At 44.4% G+C, this 23148-nt stretch overlaps 2 protein-coding genes across 2 annotated transcripts; both read left to right on the top strand.

Annotated features, from left to right (window-relative positions):
• Nucleotides 1-3859: 3859 nt before the first annotated feature.
• On the top strand, nt 3860-9490 carry LOC309599874 (uncharacterized protein; the record flags this gene model as incomplete). The annotated part of the gene is made up of 8 exons (XM_082331741.1): nt 3860-4624; nt 5381-5463; nt 5920-6076; nt 6722-6883; nt 7251-7376; nt 7608-7834; nt 8603-9015; nt 9465-9490. The coding sequence occupies 8 exons, from the start codon at nt 3860-3862 to the stop codon at nt 9488-9490; spliced, it is 1959 nt and encodes a 652-aa protein (XP_082187867.1).
• A 5392-nt stretch (nt 9491-14882) lies between these two features.
• On the top strand, nt 14883-18492 carry LOC309600135 (keratin, type I cytoskeletal 19-like; the record flags this gene model as incomplete). The annotated part of the gene is made up of 8 exons (XM_082332200.1): nt 14883-15377; nt 16173-16255; nt 16441-16597; nt 16793-16954; nt 17317-17442; nt 17554-17780; nt 17937-18028; nt 18473-18492. The coding sequence occupies 8 exons, from the start codon at nt 14883-14885 to the stop codon at nt 18490-18492; spliced, it is 1362 nt and encodes a 453-aa protein (XP_082188326.1).
• Between the last annotated feature and the right edge of the window lie 4656 nt (nt 18493-23148).

Here is a 23148-nt window from a genome sequence, read left to right as displayed (position 1 = left end):
TTTGAATGCAGCAGCTCCAGCCTGTTGTAAAAGTCTCCCAGTTTTGCCAAAATATACAGCAGCGTGGGCTGCTCACAGCTTGTCTTCATTCTGATGCTAGGCAGTCACTTCTGTGATATACATCCCGGAGGCCTGATCAAAAGGAAAGCGATAACAGAGAGAGAGTGAAAGAATGTCGGCTGGACTTGAGCCGTGGCATCTGCTGGGCTTAACAAGCAGCAGCACACAGCGTCAAAACCCGCAGGTACTCTGCAGGCCGAGCAACGCTGGTGGCTGTGGTCCTCCATGTCCTTATTCTGGTCTGACTTGGAAACAGCAATGTTATATAGCATACTGGATGCTGTATCGACACAGAAACATTAATGATGAAACTGTGCATCATACATAGCGAAGAGATAAGAAAAGGTCCTAAAATTGCCAGTTCCTTTTAGATAATTCCATAAATTATAAACTGTACATCATCCATATAACGCATTGGCGGAAGGCATCAGAGAACAAAAATTTTTGAAGGCTCTTTAAATGAGCTCAGAAAGGAAAAATTCATCCTGTCCACAGAATGGATCTTCTCTGGTTTGTAAATATTTGCACAGTTAAATATTTAATAATGAATAAATTAAAATATGCCAGGAGGGAATTCAATGTATGCAACTTTACAAGAGGATGAAGCACTCATAGTTCACCGGTACTGTTCAGGTACCTTAGTTTATAGTCCAAAGAGACATACTACATTTTTGAGGATATAGTGACTGTGAAAGAAACAAAATATCACAAGGGAAAATTTTCAGCTGTTAAGAATACAGCATATCCTAATAGCCGGCAGGTTTTCTATAAAAAACACTAAGATTGAACTAGTAACAAAAAAGAAATAATAGCAGCACTAAAGACAAAAAAGGAACATCCTATGAGGATATGACTTAAAACCTCCCAAAGATCTAAAGGCAAAATCTTTTATTTGTGTTCCTCCTTTATATATAAGTAGCAGTGATAATATAGAACTAAAATGAGATGCTGAGGCTATCTGAAGTTCTCCACCCTCAATGCCTTGAATCTTATCTTTCATTGCTTTTAAAGTATTTCGCCAGCATACAATAAGATATGCCCTCATCCGAAGAACCTTCCCGTACGGACAAGTCCCTGCTGTGAACAAGTACACACAGAAAAAGACAACTGATGAACAAAATAGGAAACGATGCAGGTTCTCGGGAAGTACGTAAACAGATTAAGAGACTCTTTTGGCAAATGTTTTTATGCTTGTTTTAATAATTCCAGAGAATTTTTTGCTCACTGTCACTAACAAACCCATAGGTTGTTCTAGCTTGTCTATGAAAAGCATCTATAAGGAATATCACCGGAATCACTGATGGAAATTTGAATGTAATGATCAATTTTACTTACCGTGGTAGAATTTGTGAAAAAGGGCCCCCATTGACCAGAACGACATTACCCAGACACAAAGGCAAACCAACACGAAAAAGAAAAAACGTTTTGCATATAGTGAACTACATCTTTCAGCACCAATAACAGAATGTGCAGAAGCCCAGAAACTGTGTTTACGCTGCTGAGGTGACACTACCATCCTCCAGCTGTGAATCAAGGAGAAATTATCACATCATCAAGCGACTTGAAATCTTTCATCATCTTCAAGCCATTGAGTATATCAAATAGCAAGATAAAATCAGAGAACTTTTGAAAGAGATTGCATAAGCAGCAATAAAGCAATGCTGGCAAAGGCACAGCGCAAAGGACAGGACAATGGATTCAGTCAGAAAATGCTAAATAATCCTTAATTTAACATAAGAAAGACCAGAAGTTAAGAGGCAGAAATACAGTTTGTAAAAGAACCATGCACATGGAGACTGACAGCAGAGTGTACAAACCAGCAGCAACACACAATCGACTTCAGAATCGAGGTGACCGCTGGAAGCCAGGACTGCGCTGCGCCGCCGTCTACAAGAGCTCTTTTTGAAGATGCTGAGAGAAGGACAGCAGCCAACAAATGCGAGTTCCTCAGATGTGCCCTGCTCTGTTCCCTGCACCTGTGGTTTAGGGGCAGATTGCTAAATTTCATAAATACTTTACAGTCGTTAGAGGATCAGCAACCACACAGAGAGGAAGAAAGGCAACGAAGACATTTCAGTAACACAGAATAAAACTGTCACTGGAAAAATGCACACTTTTTTCCAAGCAAACTGTAACGGTTTGGGGTCCGTCTACAGTAAGACCACAAATGCCGATGGTTTTGCTGCTGTTTGCAAATAAGCAGTAGGGATGGGCTGTTTGCATGAATGAAGTCTCTACTGTATTAAAAAATAAGACATAAATTTCTCATAAAAGCTTGCAGTGTAAGAACAGAGCTAAGTGGATGCTGAGGAAATGAGATTCTGCATTTGAACCAGAATATTTAGTTTTCACCCAGGACAAAGATGAAACATTATACCAGGAGGGTATTTTTGTAGATGATAGTCATCTGGAATCAGAGAGTCAGTCGGCACTGTTTGCCCAAACTCAGGCTCTTCTTAAAGATTTTTCAGAAACATGCAATGCTGTCTTCAGATACTCTGCTTTAGCATCAAATCTAACAGCTGAGAATGAGCGCCATTTACAAGTCCATCCTGGGTAAACTTCTGGGGATCTGTGCAGGGCTGAGCATGGGGTAGTTTCTTTTGTGGTCTCAACAGCCCGATTTCAACTGATTTGTGTAAAAAGCCTTTCCACTTTTCTCTCAGGATACTATTTTAGAGTCTCAAGGATGTCTGCATCAAGAGCAGTATATATAATTACTCCATCACCTGTAATATATGACACCATAACAATAGAGAGAAGGAGCAGTTTTATATTAAACCATAAAAGGTCTTCCCACACAGTAGTTTATAGGTCATTGTCTGCATTAATACAGCTTCTAATTGTGCTACAGTTGAGTTTATAATACAATTAAAGTATCCTTAATCTTCCTACTATTTTAGATCAACAGCTCTTTGGTGAAAAAAATCCAATATTTTTTTCCTCTTTGATTTCTAGGACTTAGCTATCTAGTGTGCTGTCCTAGCGCTTTCTTCACAAAGGAAGGATTTTGACGTTTAAATAAGAATCCCAGTGCATTGCCTGAAATAGACTTCTCCTGTAAATAAATATGTTCTGTAAGTGATGGCAGGGATACGCAAGTTGGACAATCTAAACAGACAAGTTATGCAGTCCTATTAATAAAACCCTTGCACTATCATGGATAGTGAGAAAAAGAATATAAGCAGTGTAGAAGATCTTAAATGCACAAAATATGAAAGAGCAAAAGAGAACAATAGCCTTTGACAATAGCAGCTACAAAAGTCTTAGCAAAGAAAGTAGATTAATAATTGAACAAATAAATCTGCAGTCTAACGTGAGAGATTTGGGCCTCGTCTTTCTTTCAGGGAAGAACTGAGAACAAGAATTCTCTCTGTGTAGTTCCGTCAGGTGCACATTATCTCAACATTAGCTTCACTCCAAACCTGGATAAAGTGGCTTTTCCGCTGTAAAGCAGATCCAGGCTGCACGAGGCAAAAGACCACCTATTCCAGAAAAAGCTAAATGAAAAGAATGCCACCCAAAAAGAAATGAAATGTTTGGTCTTAAACAAACACCATAAACCCAGCAATAGGCTCGATTGCCTGCGATAGCAGCACAAAAATATTGTTCAGCAAATTATTCTTGGCACAAACAATAAGGTTGGTAAATGCCCTGGGAGAAGGAAACACCCTGGTGGTGACACCCACTGTCAAATGTATAAATACAGAGAGCTGGGGATGGAAATTTGCAGTCCTGAATCTTATCGGGCTGTGCACCTAAATTTGGGATTGCGGTTAGACTCTTCCCTGCTGTCACTATGAGCTGTGGCACTAAGTCTTTGACTAGTACCACTAGAATTAGCAGTGGAGGTGGTGGAGGTGGTGGAGGATGTAGTGGTGGAGGTGGTGGAGGGGGTAGCAGCTGTGGAGTACGCAAGTCTGGTGGATACTCCTCAATGTCCACTAGAAAATACACCTCTTCTGGAGGAAGCGGAGGCTTTTCTGGGAGAAGCTTTGGTGGAGGAGTTTCCAGGAGCAACTACGGAGGGGGCTTTAGCAGTGGCAGTTGTGGAAGGATTAGCCGCAGTAGCTATGGTGGGAGAATGAGCGGTGGTAGTTATGGAGGAGGAATGAGCGGTGGAAGTATGGGAGGAGGATTTGGATCAGGCGGGGGTGGTTTCGGGGGAATGGGATGTGGTTATGGAGCTGGCCTCGGTGGAGGTAGTTTTGGCGGTGGTGGATATAGTGGAGGTGGATTTAGCGGCTTCGGGGGCAGTGGTGGCTTTGGTGGTGGCAGTGGTGGCTTCGGTGGTGGCAGCTTTGGTGGTGGTGGTGGCTATGGTGGAGGTAGTTTTGGTGGAGTGGGGTTTGGTGAAGATGCCGGCTTGCTCTCCACAAATGAAAAGCTGACCATGCAGAACCTTAACGATCGCCTGGCTTCTTACTTGGATAAAGTGCGACACTTGGAAGATGAAAATACTCAACTTGAACACATGATCAGGGAGTGGTATAAAAATCACGGTCCCACTCTTTCCAGGGACTACAGCCAATATTACACAACAATTGAAGAACTGCAAAACCAGGTATGATGTAATTTGACTAACTTTGAACGGATTCTCCTTAGAACGGCACTTGCCTCCTGCAGCACGACATCCCTACTTGGGGCAATATATTCCCTCCTTTCTTTTAGCCCGGAAGCAGACCGGTGTGGTGACAAAGCCTGACTACCAGGGTTTCTCTGGGGTGGGTGAGATGCATATTCTGGCACGCTTGTATTGGGCGCAGTAGCATGGTTTGGTGCAGTGGCAGACCATTCCTCGTGCACCCGTTACGGGGCCTGTCCAGTGCTCCCTTCAACGCTGGGCTCTTGCTTCTTAGTTCCTCGCTCTCTTCAACAGGAGATATAATCATGGCTTGCTTATGTTGGGCTACTAGTGGCTATATTCATTGCATCTTTTTGTGCATTTAGTCTAATTCTAGCCCTCAGCCATGTAATAGTCCCGTATCTCCTACATGAATATGGTTGTTGCCAAATGCAATGGTAATTATGTTGTCACACTGTTTTTGCAATAGGAGGAGTTTGTTTAGTTATTCTTTCCAACAAGGTATTAAATTTTTAACGGATATTTGTAAACTAAAATTGACGGCAAAGGCACTTTCTTCTAACTGGAAGCAATAAACTCTTCTCTCTCTCTCTCTAGCTCCTGCAGCACCAGTCAGGCTTGATGTTACCATTAAGATATTCTGAAATGTGTTTCTGCCCAGGTGTTTCTTCCCTCTCTCTGTTTGTCAGACTGAAAAGACAACTGACCCAGTAACATCTGCCCTCTCCCTTTCAGATCGTTGGTGCAAATGTGGACCTTAACAAGATCCTTCTTGACATCGACAACACCAGAATGACTGTGGATGACTTCAGACTGAAGTGAGTCTCTCCCTTCCTCTCTCGCTCCATCTTGCCTCCCTTTACCCCCCCGAGTTCAGCTTGCCAGTTCATCTTTGTAGACGCTATAGCCTCTTGGCTCCGCTGACAGCATATAGAATTGTTGGGAAAAGCATTCTGAGAATGATTTTGTTAGTCTTCCGTTATTATTTTTCTCCAGACAAGGTACTGAAGAGTGCCATTTAAAGGACTACATTTTAAGTTTCTCCATCCTTGCATGTAGCTTTATAAGCATAATCCTCATATAAACCTCACAGTGAGAAATTCTACTGAAATCAAACAAACCTATTGGAGATGGAAGGAGAATTAGGGCCTTTCTTTTAAGAATTGAGCAATGGGATTAAAGACCAAAGATGTACTGATGGGAACTGTTCATAATCACGATAACAAACAAAGAGGTCTGGCAGCACTTTTACGACCTGTCTTGTCTGCCTTCAGGTATGAAACTGAATATACCCTCCACCAGAGCGTGGCAAGTGATATTAATGGATTACGTCCACTTTTGGATCAACTGACTCTAGCCAGATCTGACTTGGAGACAGAGTTTGAATCCCTAAAAGAGGAGTTGATCTATCTTAAGAAGAACCATGAAGAGGTAAGTTTCTCCACACTTTAAAATAATAACTAACGAAAACTCAACACTCAGAGAATTTCCTGTGGATTTCTTCCACTAGCAGTAACCAGATTTTGGCCGCTGGCTTTGATCATCCAATGTGACACAATCTGGCTTTGATTTTCAGGAGTACGTAGCATCCGTAGCTGCCCACAGCTGATGTAGTAAGGCACCTAGGTCAACATGTGGCAAAATGAGATCGGGGAAATGAATGGCTTTCAGTACAAAGTACAAATTTGTTGCTGAACTCACGGAAGGAAAATTGGATAGAATATCAGGAGGACTCGAAATATTGATGCTGTCTGCAATGATATTTGCAATGAGAAGAAAAATACATAAAAGGATTTTCACAAAGAGCACGCTGCATAGAATTCCTTATGACCCTGAGGAGAAAACGGCAGGGCCGCTGTGTATGTGGTGCCTGGCTGCTGTTCACTGTAAAGTTTGGCTTAGGAATGGCAGAGTTGTTCCCTTTCAGGCCAAGGGCAGATGAGGGCCCCTCTGCAGGAGCGATGCGCCCCTGTGAGGATTTGTCTCCCCCTCTTTTCCTTTATTTGAAACTACGACATTTCTCCTGACCTTCACCCTCTGAGAACCTGGTGGGGTTTTCTGTGGTTTTTTTTTCAGGAAATGAAAGGACTGCAAACACAATCCAGTGGTGATGTCAGTGTGGAGGTCAATGCCACTCCTGGCATTAATTTGATGGAAAAATTAAATGAAATGCGTTGTGAATACGAACGGCTTATTGAGAACAACCGGAAAGAGGTGGAAAACTGGTATGAAACCAAGGTAAAGCACTGGGATTTTTTGGTTACTAAATCTTTCACAGAGAACTGGACCTATTTACATCCAGTAAAGGAAAGGCAATGTATCACGTATTATTTAAGGGACATCATTAACTTCAAATGACTGTAAGCAGTTTACTGCAACAGGTCAGTTCTGGAGTATTAAGGTTATGTGGTAAAGCATGTAGGATCTCTGTGTTCTGGCAGCAAGGCGAATTGCAGAGTGCGTTAGCAGAGGGGCATGTGGGAAACAGTCAGTCTGCATTACATCCTTCGTCATTCTTATTAATTGCTTTCTCAGTGCTTTTATAATAATCCCACAATGTTTTTTGTTATCAACGATGCCTCAATTTTGTATGTGAATTTTTCAGATGGAAGAAGTTAATCAACAAGTCCACTCCAGTGGCCAGGAGATACAGTCAAGCAACCAACAGATCTCTGAGCTGAGACGTGAATATCAAAGCCTGGAAATTGAGCTGCAGTCGCAAATCAGCATGGTAAGTACAGGTATTGCTTCTGCTTCACCTGTGACACAGGCTGTATGTGTCACTAGAATGAAAGAATGGTTACACCTGGAAAGTACTCCATCTCTGGGGAATGGGATACCAGATTACTCTTCTTCAAAGATAGGCTTTTTTTCTGGTTTGTGAAGATCCCCGATTTTTCCACGAAAATGAGTTAAACTTGCCACGTTCCCATAAACACTGTATTTTGTTTCCCATTTGCAGATCGACTCTTTGCAATCCAACTTGGAAGACACAGAACGTCGCTATAACATGCAGCTGCAGCAGATCCAGGCTATGATCAGCCCCTTGGAGGAGGAGCTGGCCAGCATCCGCTGTGAGATGGAGAGCCAGAACGAAGAGTACAAGATGCTCCTGGGCATCAAGACCCGCCTGGAACAGGAGATTGCTCAGTACCGGGCACTGCTCGAGGAAGGACAGCAAGACCTCGTGTATGTAAACTGACAAAAGAACACAGCGTTATGTGGAAGCCAGGGTTGCTAGATTAGTCACGAAGACAGGAAATTAACGGGCTAGATTTGCAGAGCACATTCTGTACCGGCATGAGGCTAATTCAGCTATCCTGACCAATCGCCTCCCAGGTTTGAGGTACTATACCCTTCTGGGCAAACCTGTTCAGCATATAAATCATGTGAGGGAAAATTAACGCAGAAATTCTGAACTACCGATTTGGGGCTGGACAGGGAAGCCCACGTACAGAGCCTTACCTTCACCAGAAGGTTCCAGAAAAGGCCAGGAACTGAACAGACAGAAGTCACCTTGGAAAAGACTGTAAGCCAGAAAAATGACCATAGTTTTCCAAACCTTCATAAAAGTCTCAGTGTGCAATTCTCTGAAAGTTCAAGCAGTGAGCCTGCTTCTGCTCGTAAGTGGTGCCTGAAAGAACATCTAAAGCTTCATTTTCTGCCATTCCAATTTGGAGCGCAGTGACATCATACGCTGATAAAGCAGCAATGCTAAATCTTGCAAGAAATATCTGAGCAGAATGTGCGAAAAGCAAAAACTCTTGCATTCAGGCTGAAATTGAAAGGGAGGCTGATTTGTGGCATGGCATCGGTTGTATTGCTGATCTGTGCCAGGTTCTAAAAAGGAGAAGTACAGACAAGAGAAGTGCAGGCTTTCGTGCAGTATCTGTCATTCTGAGATCAAAAATGCATTTGATAGTAACGTTTTTTCTCCTTCTTTCTCTCTCTTTGCAGAATCCCAGCAGGAGGCATGGGAGGAGGCATGGGAGGAGGCATGGGAGGAGGCATGGGAGGAGGCATGGGAGGTGGTAGAACAGGAGGTGGTGGCTATTCTTCTGGAGGAGGAAGAGTAGGAGGTGGTAGCATGAGTGGTGGATATGGAGGTGGTAGCATTTCTTCCAGCAGCGGAATGGGAGGAGGAATGGGAGGAGGAATGGGAGGAGGAGGAGGAATGGGAGGAGGAGGAATGGGAGGAGGAGGAATGGGAGGAGGAAGTGGAGGAATAGGAGGGGGAGGCAGTGGTGGATGCAGTAGTGTTGTTGGAGGAGGAGGAGGAGGAGGAAGGATCTCAGGAGGCATCAGCGGTTCCCACTCCTACTCTTCATCTTCTCAGTCTCAGTCCTGCAGGAGTGGTGGTGAAAGCCAAGGTGAGAACTGCTGTATGGTCACACTGTTCTCTCAGTCCCATCCTTACTAATTTATACACCCTATCAACATCCTCTCCTGGACGTTAGCAGTACTGAGGATAAACTAAAATTTCTGGGAAGCGTTAGATTTACTTTTATTAAAAATTCTTTCCTATTTGTGTGCAAAGGATCAACTCTGCTTAAGAAACACATTCAATTTCTATTCAATTTCGTGGGTGACATGAGCTAGTCGTGTTAAAACCCCACTTGTTTTTCTTCATCTCTCATTCTTTGCAGAACCTCATAAATACCGCTGCTTTTGCACCATGCTGAAGTTTTCCTTTCTGCTTTTGGAATGCTTACGGTCACCTATCACATAATCAAGCTTCTTTTCTGCCTGGTAAATACTGGTGCCTCAGAGATTCAGTGCCAGTACTGAAGAAAGTAATGCTTGCTTTATTTCTAAACAGGGTATGGAAGAAAATCTTTTGACTAAGAATATACATTGAGGAAACTACAGTGCAAGACCTTTCGAACAGAAATTGGCCCGAATCCCCTGCATTCCCCATGCTCCTGAGGAAAGACAGATGCTCCTAACAGTTCCTCGACGTTGCTGATGCCACCTATCCAGAAAGGCCCATCACAGCTACTCAGCTGGGCCACCCGCCCGCCTGCCCGCACGCTCTGCGCTCCCTCTGCCCGGAATGCCTTGCGGCTTCAATCATTGGCACTTGAGCTACTTGCTTTACAGATTCAATCTGTTTGTCACTTGGGTTGTTCTGGGTCAGGAAAATGTCGCTAATAAAACTTCCTTTCTGTCTGATGCAACCAGAATCCTGTGTGTAGGTTTTCTTCCATTCTGTAAGTGCAAACACTTAAAAAGAAAATACAAAGCCATGCCAACACATGCCTCCAGGCAGAAAAGTTGATGATACATTACAATAGTTGATAATGAAATGTAGAGTTAAAGCACAATTTTGGGGCATTCAGGGCAGATCATCATCTGCCTCGAGCAGCCTGTGCTGTGCCTTTGGTTTTTAATGACGTGCCAGATACTCTTGCGGCGCTGCGCTCTAAGACCCAACAGCAGTCGAATATCGGCCAGAACAGACTGCAGAAGCTCAGTACTATATGAACGCTAATAAAGTTGGCATCAGATGAGTGCGCACCCAGGCCTGACACAAGGAAACATGAATGATTACAGAACCATGATTGTAAACTGAATGTTTCAATTTGTGATTCACAAAAACTTATCTGACACTCATTGGTTTAAACTGGAAATGCACAAACTAGCGATCTGTTTTTGAACAGACAAGAAAAAGGAGTTAAGAGGAAATATAATTTACAGGATCTTTACAAAGTCCTCCTCCATAAAATGTTAATACTAACAGCAATATTTGCCTTCTACCTGTGACAAACAAAGTACATCTGAAAGTACCGGGAATGTTCACTTTTGGGTATAGGAAGATCTGTACTGTGAAGAAAACGAACACAAACTCTTTCAGCCACATCCAGCTGTTACTTAAAAACATTCCTGACCAGTTTGCAAAAAATTTGATTGCTTGGCTGCTCCAACGGCTCGGAGCAACTCACCAAACAAATAATCAGCAAGCACTCTCTTGTTATTAGCTATCTTTTGGGAGTTGCATTTGCTTCTGTCCAGCTTGTTGATATGCTTTTTTATAGTCATTATTTCAAAGAAATTCTAGTATAGCTTTCTCCAGCAACTAGGACAACTTTGTTCACGAAAACAAACAGCAGCTTGCTTCATTGCAGCCCACCCCCATGGATAAAACCCCTTTCCAGAGACTTAGCTGAAAAAAAAACCTTTGCCTTCTGAGGACTAACAAATTCAGAGATCAAAGGAAACGCAATGTATTGTCCTAGGCCTTTTGAAGCAGTCTCTGGTGCGTTTGAGGAATCTCAGGAATTTCTGCATGATATTTTGGAAGAGAGAGGGCTGCCTAAGTAGGCAGATCGTAAACCACAGCTTTATCAATTTTAATGAGAAGTTGGCATCTGAATTCCTCAGACTCACTTGAAAGTCTTAGTGCATTGTACAGCTGCCACTTGGACAACACGGAACGGACGTCAACTATAGGCTGTGCAGCTCGCAAGTAAACCCAGCAGTGGAAAACCTGGAAAGGAACATAAAATCCTACCATAAAATCCTAACGCCTGCCCGGCATGCCAGTCTCCCCATAGTCGCCCCGAGGCAGGCTCCGCTCACGCAGCTGTTTGCAGAAGGCTCTGCCCTAGCCCCAGCCCAGAGAGTACGTCTATGGTGAAGCCAAGTTTTAAAAAAAGGCACACAGCGGCCCGAGCTCCGAAGGCGAGCAGAGTATCCCGGGCAAACGAGGGGCCACAGTTACCCTGGGCTGCACAAGTGAGGGGTGTGTTTCACTCGCACGTGAACTTGCAGGCTGAACTGCGGGTGCAGGGCTGTGTGCTCGGGGAGCGGCCTGCAGTGGGGAGTAAAGAGTCAAAGCAAACGCGGTTTGTGTGGAACAGGAGCTGGCACCATTGACGAGAGGTGAAACAGGTTGACGCACAAGGGTGTGGATCGAGAGAATAGACGCAAAATTAATTTCCAGAAATACAGGTCACATTGCCATGCGAACTTTCTCAACACTTGGAAACCATTCAGGGAAACAGAAATACTTGACCTACACCAAACCGAAGTCTGTATTTGTTTGTGTTGGGCTTGCATGAACCAGGTTTTGCAGACTTGTTTGTGCTACACAAATACTTCCAGTGACACACAACAGGAATGAGATTCTAGTAGCGCTGATTTCTATTTCTTTGTTTTAGATACTTGGACTACACACATCATCTGGAAAGAGATGTGATGTTCATAGCAAATGGCACGTGGATTATTGCAAAGTAATCAAGTGCGCTTATGCCAGAGCCCTCTAGAGGGTACCTCTTGCACCCTCTATGTTACAACTGCCTCCACAGCTGTCAATCTACACTTTAAATTAACCTTTAAAGAGTATTTATTTTCCTGTCTGGTAATTACCTTGCTGCCCAACAGGCAGTAAGTGCTACACATCATACGATGAAGTTCAGAAGGGGTTAAAATAGGCAGAATGGAGACAGCATCTAGTAGGAGACCCAGCTTGAGGGAATGAAGGAGTTTCAGCAGAAAGTCACTGGTGTGGCTGAGGAAATTAGAAGAGAGTATGAGAGGGGAATAAGGAATCTCACTGTATCTTGAAGACCAAAGACTGAGGAAAACCCTGTGGCTCTAGACAGTGAGAATGTTTGGATGAATGGAATCTGGCTGGGGTTTCCATGGAGAACTATGAAATTTGGGGTTATGTCCCCCTGAAGGCTGTGGCTGCAGAGATGATTCTCCATTCAATATACAGAAGATCAAAATGAAGAACATCATTAATTCCACTGTATCAGTCTGAGGCGCATGCATACCCTGGGCTGTATTTTGAGCGCTGTGACTTTGGTGACCCTGTCTCAAAAATAACACGATAGAGCAGGAAAAGATTCAGGGGATGGTGGAAAAGGTATAGAAAAACTTCTGCACGTGCACTAGGTAGTACCCAAGAGTGTTCCACCCCCAGAAGGAGGCACATCGTGACCAAGGATATGATAGCATTCTCTCTAAACACAGCAGTATGCAAAATCACAACTGACATGAAGGTGTTTCTAATTAAAGTTAGTTAACAAATAGTTGATAAGTCACAATTTTGCAGATTTTTTAATGATTCGGTTTCACTTTAAGTTCAAAATCTTGTTTCTCTCTTAAGGAGCATTTCCCACCTACTGAAGTCCCTTTCCCTCTGGAGTCGGAGCAAACACCTCCAGGGTCTGTGGAAGCCACCAGCAGCACCTACAAGGACGTGCCTTTAGGCAGCTGAATTCAAGCTCTGGGATTCAGCACCCCAAGTTTACGTCTCATCACATACTAAGTCTCTAAAAACTAAGCACTTCTACAGATAGCAGATAACATTCTCGTGGTAACAGTTCACACCCCTCCCCTTCCAATTCAACAGTATTTTGTTGACAAGCCTTTCTATATAAATCTTACAATAAAAGAAGAAAATTAGATATACGGATATATGAAAGCCTATTGTAAAATCATAAACCTATTAAAAAAAACCCAAAGAGAAGACTCTGCAGAATATGGCTTCATCCAACGCGAAGCTGTACTATTTTCGAGTAGCTGTCTGTCGGTTCTCAGAAGCACGGTGGGAGCGGGAATCTTGGCCGTACGCAGTCTCCTTGGCCCCCGCGCGGCTCCGGAGGCAGGCAGGTAGGAGCGCCGTTTCGCCGGGCGTTTGGGAAGCTGAACGGCAGCACCTACATGCCCAGAGCAAAGCACAATCGAAAGGTGCTCCTGCTCCGGACTTCAGCCCCAGCTCTTTGTACACCCACGGGGCACATCCAGGCACACTGTCTTCCAACTCAAACAATCCCACTCCCTCCTCTGATGGGTACCTTCATCCGTAAGGTGACTCAATCCCTTCTCACTCTTATTGCGCTAATTTCAATGAGTTTATTTCTTCTTCTGTACCACGGAATCTCATCTTAAAACACTTCCAGGTTGAATTCATCCTCCCTCGCTGTGGATAAGCTGATTTTGAGGCGGTAATTCACAGGAGGTTCCACCAGCTCCTTGTGCTTCCTTTGTACCAGCCAAATGACTCTTCTGGAGGAGTTATATTTAATGCACAGCTGGAAACCCGAGAATTTGTTTCTGTTCAAGGCTTTTCTCAGTTTCATAGAAGCTTGATTAGTAAAGACGGAAAAAGCAACTCACTGAACATCCCATATTGCATAGGCGGTGGAAAAAAATACCCAATTGTATCTTGCTCTGTATTTTGTGTTGCAAGATATTCTCTCACATTGGCAAACACAATTCACTGTAACAAGTTCAGATAATTATTATATTTTTTCAGATCTAATCTTTGGCGCTATATCTTTTCATCAGACTTTTTTACTGCATTATAGAATTGAAGGACATATTCTGAGAAATGGCTATTTTTAATATGATTATGAAAATATGAAATATCAGAAATTTCTCCTCTCAATTTCCTCTGAGTCCATTTAAAATAGCTAAAATAAAATTAATGGCTGTTTTATAGGAAGAGATTTTATATGTTATCCCTTGCAAAATACTACTTTTGTGGTTGTCACCCTGATTTCTTCAACAAGAAAAATGACTGAAATCACCATCCTGCACTTTCAGAAGAAGTTAAATACCAGCAGAACCTTCCACAATATTAGCAGTGACAACAGAGTAAAAAATTCAGTGTAAAGTTCTCTTCTCTAACAGACGTGGGAATGCAGTTTTAAAAATTAATAATTTATTTCAGTAAATGAAAGCAGATTTCTAAAGAGCAAATGTAACTTTTGAATAAATTAATGAATGGGAGTCCCTCGGAGGCTGCTAAGCTTACGAATCACTGTCTGTGATCACAGGAGGAAGACAAAGGCTGAAATACTGAATTTCGCCACACAGAAGACTGAAGGAGGCAGACAACAAGGCGGAGCCTTCATTAACTCCTATTACTAGCGATATATTGCCAGATTAATAGAAGCTATGAGATATCATATTATCCAACAAAATATCCAACAAAGAGCCACCCACATAAAATTACAGTGCATGCTTTGTGTGAATCAACAGAGACATACTTGAACACAATGGTAATGCATTTTACTTACCTCAGACAAAATTTCCTTAGCACATCACTTTTGGCATGAGCACTGAGGCTGGCAGACTTCATGGGAAGCTGGACTGCCTTGCAGGTGACACCCACCAGCAAGGTATAAAGAGCCATCAGCGAGGACAGGAGGCTGCAGTTTGATTCTCTGGGTCGAGCTGTGCAGCGGGCTTTGCATTTGGGGCTGGATACCTGATCACTTCCACCATGAGCTGCACCATCAAGAGAACATCTAGTACCTCGTACAGGAGCGGCGGAGGTGGCGGCGGCTGCGGTGGTGGCAGTGGCAGGAGCTCCTCCGTCTCCTGCAGGCGATATGCCTCCTCTGTCATAGGCGGTGGAAGCTATGGTGGGGGAGCGTGCAGCATGGGCTACGGAGGGGGCATGAGCGCTGGCAGCCTTACGGGTGGCTTTGGCGGAGGCCTGGGAGGAGGCTTTGGTGGTGGTTTTACAGGAGGCTTCGGTGGTGGCTTTGCCGGAGGCTTCGGTGCTGGGGGGGACATGCTTCTGAGCGGCAATGAGAAGGTGACCATGCAGAACCTCAACGACCGCCTGGCTGCGTACCTGGACAAAGTGCGAAGGCTGGAGGAAGAGAACGCTCAGCTCGAGCACCACATACGGGAGTGGTACAGGAAACAAGCTCCCAGTGTTTCAAAGGACTACACCTCCTACTACCAGACCATCGAACAACTCCAAAATCAGGTAGGATAGCCCCGACTAACGTGGCGCCATCCCCCGCACGCTGTTCGCACTGGTGGGGACCTCCTCCTTCCCTCTGGCGCTGGCTCTAAAGGGGTGGGAGGGAGCTCCCGGACGGCCTGGCTGGTGGTACCGCAGGCAGAAGCCTGCTGAGCCGCGCCTCCCGTCTCTTGGGGAAGCAAACCCCCACGCCACCCCACAAGCGACAGGGATGCGCTCGGGGGGCACAGCCCGAGGCATCGCGGACGGCTCCACCAGGCCCAAACGTGCTGCCGCACGTCACTGAAATCCCACGTTGCACAGGTGGCTCCAGACCAGGCGTGTGTGGTTTCCAGTCTTTCCCTCTGCTCCCACCCAGTTCAGCTGGATGGAGCGCAAAGCCAAAGCACCTGGACTGCAAGATCTGAACTCCCTTTGTCTCTGCACACCCCTACATGTACCAGATGGAAGGACCAAGGCCTTCCCTTACAATCACTGGTACCAAGAAAACAGAGTAAACAGGCCGTGAAGAAGCACATTGCAGGAAAAGGGCTGAATACATTCCTTGGGAGACATGGGGAACTCTCCCTAGCTTGAGAAAGAGAAGCAAAGAGTAGGGATTTGGGAGGATGGTCTGAGATAGTCTGAGTTTCCTTGAAAAGTAGATTTGGAGCATTACCTCTCATATGGCCCCTGCATTACTGCAGGAAACAATTCCAAGACCTGCAACAAAGCTCTACCAAAGATTTGGGTTTTCTTTCTTCCTGTCCTGGGTGTCCTGAACACAGAAAGACTCCTCTCCAACTTCCCCTTTTGCAGATCATTTCTGCCACTGTGGACAATAACAGACTGCTTCTGGACATCGATAACAGCAAGATGACTGCTGATGACTTCCGAATGAAGTGAGTGCCTCTCTGTGAACCTTACATGCATTTCAAATCTCGCTCATAATCTCAGGAAACAAGGCAGCATTGCCCCCAGTGGTGTTACTGAGTCTTTATTGGCACACTGACCTTGGAAAGATGCGTGCTATTGACTGTCATCATCTCATTTCCCCATTTCTCTGTCTCTCTTGTCTGTGGTACAGGTATGAGAATGAGCTGGTCATCCGTCAGACCGTGGAGGGTGATATTAATGGCTTGAGAAACATCCTGGATGACCTGACTCTGGTTAGATCTTCACTGGAATCCGAGCTAGAGTCCCTGAAGGATGAGCTGATCGCTCTTAAGAGAAACCATGAGGAGGTACGATCCAGTGATAAGTAGCATGGCCAAGACACAGTCCTTGCATTCTTCAGGGTTCCCAAAGTCACATATCAAGCCAATTCGGCCTTATGTCACGTGCCTGCCATCCCTTTGTTCCCTGATACTGCTTTGCCCGCTGTCCCCAACACAAGAAATGACCCGTGCTCGCTCTTTCTCTCTTGGGACTCTCTGCAGGAAATGAGACAGCTGCAGGCCCAGACTGGTGGCGACGTGAGCGTGGAGGTCAACGCTGCCCCTGGCGAAGACTTGACAAAGATACTGAACGACCTGAGAAACGAATACGAGCAGATCATCGAGAAGAACCGCAGAGAGGTTGAGCAGTGGTATGAAGTCAAGGTACGTAGCAACGCACAAAGCGGAGTCTCCTTCGGTGGGGAAACCCCGACACCCTGGCACTGGGCACGCAATGCCGTTGGCTAAAAGGGGGAGGCTGCTCACCCGCTCCTCCCTTGCACAGCTGGGGAACGGGAAGGAAAGGGCTGCTGGGAAAGACCGCAGTGGCAGAGGGGGAACGGGCCAGGTCTGAGGCGCAAAGGCGGGTGGAACGTCAGGACCTACGGAGCAAGGACTAGGCTGTCCTCCGTGAGGACAGGGTGAAAGGCAGAGGCTCCCTGGCCACCCTAGGTCTCAGTCAGCCAATCTGCTCCCTCAGGGGATCTTCTCACTCAGAAAGTCTCTTTGGGGTTTGACTCCCGCAGATTGAAGAAGTCAACCGGCAGGTCACTTCTAGCAGCCAGGACATCCAGGCGAGCAGCCACCAGCTCACGGAGCTGAGACGCGAAATGCAGAACCTGGAGATCGAACTGCAGGCGCAGCTCAGCACGGTACGTGGGGCAGGATCGCCGAGGGCCCTTCCCTCCTCGCAACGGGAAACTCCCGCGTTGGGCAGGGAGGGGCAGAGCTCTGGTCCTAAACTCCTGCATTTCCACTTCCAGAAAAACTCCCTGGAAAACTCCTTGGCAGAAACCGAATCTCGCTACGGCTGCCTGCTGCAACAAATCCAAGGGCAGATTCACGCTGTAGAGGAGGAGCTGGCCAGCATCCGCTGTGAGATGGAGAGCCAGAACCAGGAGTACAAGATGCTCCTGGGCATCAAGACCCGCCTGGAACAGGAGATTGCTCAGTACCGGGCACTGCTGCAGGAGGGACAGCAAGACATTGTGTACGTATTCCATACTAGAGCAAGGGAATAAAAAAATCCTTGTGTATTTAATTGCTAATAGGGGCTTCCTGCCCATGGAACTACATCAGCATCTTTTTTGACTGAATATCTAGTGGTTAGAGACTTTTTTGTGAATTAATTATTCTCCTTTTACAGTACCTCCCAAGGATCTTACCAAGGAGGTGGAAAATCATCCCATTCATATTCTTCTACTTCCTACTCTCATTCCCAGTGTGGTGACATGACAGGTAAGACAACACTTTGTAAGGATGTCTATTAGTGGGTTCCATCACACTACACGACTACATGACTACAATATATATTGTCAGAAAAAAGTTTTGTATTTTGGGCTGGGCAAGATTTCCAGATCCAGTGGCCCAGGTGTGAGAGAACCTCATTGACTCTGTCACAGAGGAATCAGGGGTTAAAATACAGAAAGTCTTTCTTGCCCCTCACTCTACCTAAATACAAAATACAGATTATAAACTTTAGAGGATGGGGTATGCTTTTTTGCTCATTGGAAAAAAAAAAAATACAGCTCTGAGAAAGTGCCCAGGGTATTGCTGGGCTTGGAGCCTCTGAGCTTCTCCCACTGCGCTCTTGACAACACAGCATGTTAAGTGAGAGAATTCAGTTCAGCAGGAAAGATCAGATTTCCCCTTAAGGCAATGATTTGCTCTGTCGTTACACAGGACAGTCAAGAGTGTGCTAGGCAACGGCAGCGATACTGGCATCCTCCCAGCCAAGACGCATTGAACGTGGACAACTAGAGACTGAACCGAGCACTTCTGCAGCACAGCTGATGCAGCTGGAACAAGGAGGAAGGAGTGCCTGCTCACCTGCCTCATCGCCCCTTCTTCCACTCTGCAATGCTTCTCTTTCTTACTCAACTTGCCTTTGTCAACTGGTTCTTTGTTTAAAGGCTTAAATTCTGCTGATAACACTGCCTCTAATAAAACTTGACTTCTGCAATGCAAATGAAGTGTCTGAGAAATTTAATTTAACAAACTTTGAACAGGTATTTATCAAGCTAACCGATCAAATACAGGCTGTCCTATCATACTTCGGAACATAGTCTCAGAACAATCTATTTTGCACTAAGAAAACGGACACCGTGCCAAGATAACATCACTGAGTTACAGGAAATGTCACTAATGCTGAGCATGGCTGTATGAAGGCCGTACGACATCTTCCAAGCTCTGCCTATGGGAACTGCCAGTCAGGCGAGACTGCCAGAACTCTGCTCGAAGGCACGAGGCGTAAGGCTGAAAACAGAAATCAGTTCTTGACACAATTCTTCTCCTTCCTGTGAAATGACAAACCATCTACCATTTTGTTTTCTGATGGCCACTAACAGATTGCTTTCTGGCCCCTTGCCTTGCTGCTTTTTACTAAAGACACTCTGAATGATGCGAGTGAAAGGCAAAAGAAAATACCAATGATGGTTAACTCTCTGAAGAGTATTTAATTAACTGTTAATGTACTAAACTGTGCTCAATGCCACTACAATGACTCATCTGAGTCCATTAATCTTCGGCTTTACTCAGCTCATCGTAGCTAGAGTTCCTGCGGGAAGGTGTGACTCAGTATAGGCTGTTCCAGTACCTTTGAGTTTCCTGACAGCAAGCATTTCTACACCTTTGACTACGCAGAGAATTACGTATTGCTAACTTCTGTTAGGAAATATAGCCAACAAGGCAATGTGCCTGTTTCCTTCAGTGTCATGCACCAAAAACATTCCTATGTTTTATGATAGAAATTTCAATTTAAATACCAATATAATACCAAGAACCCAATTTTTGTCAGTGCACTCAACTGGCTGATACTATGCCTCAAGAGGAATGAGAGACACATTTCATCCACTGAAAGTATTTTCTATACTTTATTTTTCTGCATAAGAAGATAAAATATACAATAAAATTGGAGATGAGAGGGCAATACTAAATTAGAACAGCTATTTTATACATATTTTGCTTTCTGAAGACGATAGTGAAGCCCTTTTCAATCTATAACTGTGTGCATCAGACGCACAAAATCAGCCGGGTCTCATCCAGTCACAAGTGCCTGTTGTTCCCATCTCCACCCACTGAATCTGGTCTCTGGCATTTGCTGTTTTATCTAAGGCTGAGGGTGTTGTTCTGTTAGGGCAATGGAATGAAAGGTTTTCTCATCATAAACAACTTACAAGACTATTATTTAGGTTAGGTCTTCTTTAAGTAATCATGTGGCTTGGCCCTGCCATCACAGTATCGTAACTGCAGTCTGCAGTAAGTATCCACAAACAAGAGATACTTTCTATTCATGGTGAAAAACTGGGTTTCCAAACTGACTTTTTTCAGTCCAGCATCAGGAATTTGTATGAACGAAAGCCCTTCTCCAAAGGAAAAAAGTTCATTTCAGGTTTTAACAGTATAGAAAGTGATGTAAAGCAAATGCAAACATGACTTCCATCTCCAAAGGCTGCCAGAATTCATTCACATCTCAGCTGTACTTAAGCAAAACAGCTTAAGAAGACATCTTTTTTGAGGCAGGATTAAGGAAACTTGAACTACAGTTAGCGTATATAAATAAGCGCTGAAAGGTTATTTTGCTTCCTTCTAATCTTCCAGAAGCACACAGAAGCATCAGAATGATCAAAAATAGAGTCTTCCACATCCAGAGAACTCAAGGGAACACCAGAGCTGCAGTATGTCTTTCCCCATTTCTGAACTAATTTGTAAGAGTGTAAGGTCTTTGTGAAATAGGCAGCACTATGAAAAGTCTTAAGTTAAATCTGCCAAACCGAAGCTATGCAAAATCTTCAGACTGAAAGGAGCGGACACACTGCAAAACTGCCAGTCGCTGCAGCAGGGTTCGATCACCGGCGGAGTCCTCCTGCCGCCGACAGCACAACGCCTTTTGCGTATCACCGCTGATTCACGGGGCGCTAACCTCCCTCTACCTATGGGGCAAGAGCTGTCCTGGGGAAAATGCCTGGAACATGCCGTAGGCATGCCGAAAGCACGGCGTGCCTCACTGCCTCCGTCTAAGGCTGGCAGATGCTCCAGAAACATTGTAATATGTTCGACCGGGTATCTTGGTCTCACTGTCTGCTCCGGGCACTCGCTTCACTTCATCCATGGTTCTTAGAAAAAGCGATAGCTGCTTATTGTTCTGAAAAGATCTACAGGAAAGAAAAAAAAAGGGCTTTGGTAGGGAGGAATTTAGAATTCGATTAGCTAATGTCATTGATAATAACAGCATATTCTAGCAGGTAGGGAGAAAGAGAACAGGAAAGGATTGCTATACTGGAAGAGCTTAATTTCTCTTGGGAATTACATTTAAACTTTTCCTTTTTCAAGTGGTAGGAAGGGCTACCGAACTAACAATTTAGATAGACTGTAGAATTAAAATAGCTCATATTTAATAGGATTTTCTGTAGGTCTACACATATGCAAGGTATAAAGGTCCATCCCAGGGAGTCACATAAGAGAAAAATAAGAATAGAATCTGGGGCTATGGAAATAGTTCATCTCTGAACAAACTGAAGAAATGCACGGGTGAGTGGTGCTGGAGGGTGATGGGCGACGGATGAGGAATGCCCAGATGCAGCTCCTGATGAAACTCCTGGGAGCAGCACTCTTCTTACCACGGCCACAGCTGACTCATCATTAATTACGGGTAGTTGTTTCTGAGGTTGTCCCCTCCCTCTTGTGTGACTACAGACATATATCCAGTCATGGATCTCTGTGAAAACCACTGACTACTTTTGGTTCTTTTGCCAGGTGGGAGTATCTGTTTGTGGCTCTGCATCCAATTTCACCAGCGAGTAAACAGCACCTGGAAAGGCCTCCTAACATCGCTACTTCAAACCAACTTTTCTGATTTTTCATGGGGTGCATTATGAGCAAAAAGTCTTCCAGGGGAAGATATGATTTCAAAGCTCGAACGGTCTCTTCAGATGGCTGAGGAGCCTCTCTACAACAGAAAATGTCTGACCCCTTTCTGTCATCGCACGGGTTATGAATGTTAACGGCACCTTGAGAGACCTGGCTCTTTTGGCTTGTGAAGTACATCGGTATGTCCAAACTGAGTCACAACAGCCATCTCGGGCCAAAGAGCCGTGTCCACAGGATGGTGGACCAAAAACGCATAGAAGACATGGAAATACCCATGAGTTACAGAATAGAAAGATTAAAGTTTAAGTCGTCGTGATACGGTTACAGCAGTAAGCATAGTTAGATCAGCTATTCAAAAAAAAGGAGAGAGGGACCGAGAGACAGGGAAAAGGCACCTGTTGATGGTATGAAGTTACAGCATTGGGAAATGTTTGGAATTGTTGGGTCAGATGTTATGATGCAACAATGCTGAGAAGGAGATATAAAATCAACACCTCTGGCATTAATGACAATCAGCAATAAACATCTCATAGGGAAGAATAAAGGTGCATTTCAACAATCTAATGAGGAAAATATGACTAAGGAATCACACCCTGTGAGAAAATAATTTTTATTTTTTAATAATGATGACTCAGTTTCAGTAACATATGCAAAGCAACTGGTTCTGACGTGCAGATAATTAGAGAGCTACCAATAAAAGAACAATCATAATTATGAAGATCAAAGTATTACATTATCTCCAGTGTATCTATGAAAATGTCTGTGGGGGTATCAAGAAATAGGGTAAATGGCTTTCCATGATCCTTCAGTCAGCCATAACACGCATTAGTAACTTTTATGGGTCTCATAATCGTTGTGGCTAAGAGAGAAAATGTTGCTCCAGCCACAACTGCAAGCTGTTCATAAGTAAGATCATAAATGAAGAAACCACCGACAAAATGAACTAGTAAGTTTTAACTTCCAAGTAGAGATGAAGTTTAACTCTCACATAAAGAGGCCCCTTGTCATTCAGGCTTAAAATTTATGTTTCCCAAAAGTTATTTAAAGGCAAAATTTCATTTCTGAAGAAGGGTTCATCACATCCTGTTCTCTTACAGAAATGCTGCGATTGTGCAGCAGTGTTAGAGACAAAAGAGAGAAGGCAAGGGGGATCTAAAGGGTCATCACAGCTGAGTCTCTACTATACGAGGATAAAATCCCTACCATCAACTGATCAAGGTCGATCTCAAAACTCTTCCTCTTTTCCATCCAACACCCCCGCAATGGAAGCACCTTCCAGACCCTTATGCCTCCCATAGATAAAAAGCTCCCCTTAGTTTCCAGCCCAAATACACTCAAAACCAGATTATGCCCTTTCCTATGTGGACAACAGGATTGTCCTTCATTTTAAACAGCCCTGGCATCTCCTTCCTCAAGAGCGAGCTGATAATCACCTTAGCCTCCCTTTTGCTAAGTTGAAAAGCTGAATCCTTTTGCTCTCCTCTCCCAAG

Source organism: Platalea leucorodia, assembly GCF_965183815.1.
Source record: "Platalea leucorodia genome assembly, chromosome: 22".
NCBI classification, from domain to species: domain Eukaryota; kingdom Metazoa; phylum Chordata; class Aves; order Pelecaniformes; family Threskiornithidae; genus Platalea; species Platalea leucorodia.
Note: the sequence above shows the minus strand (reverse complement) of the source record. Positions and strands in the feature narration are given on the sequence as shown.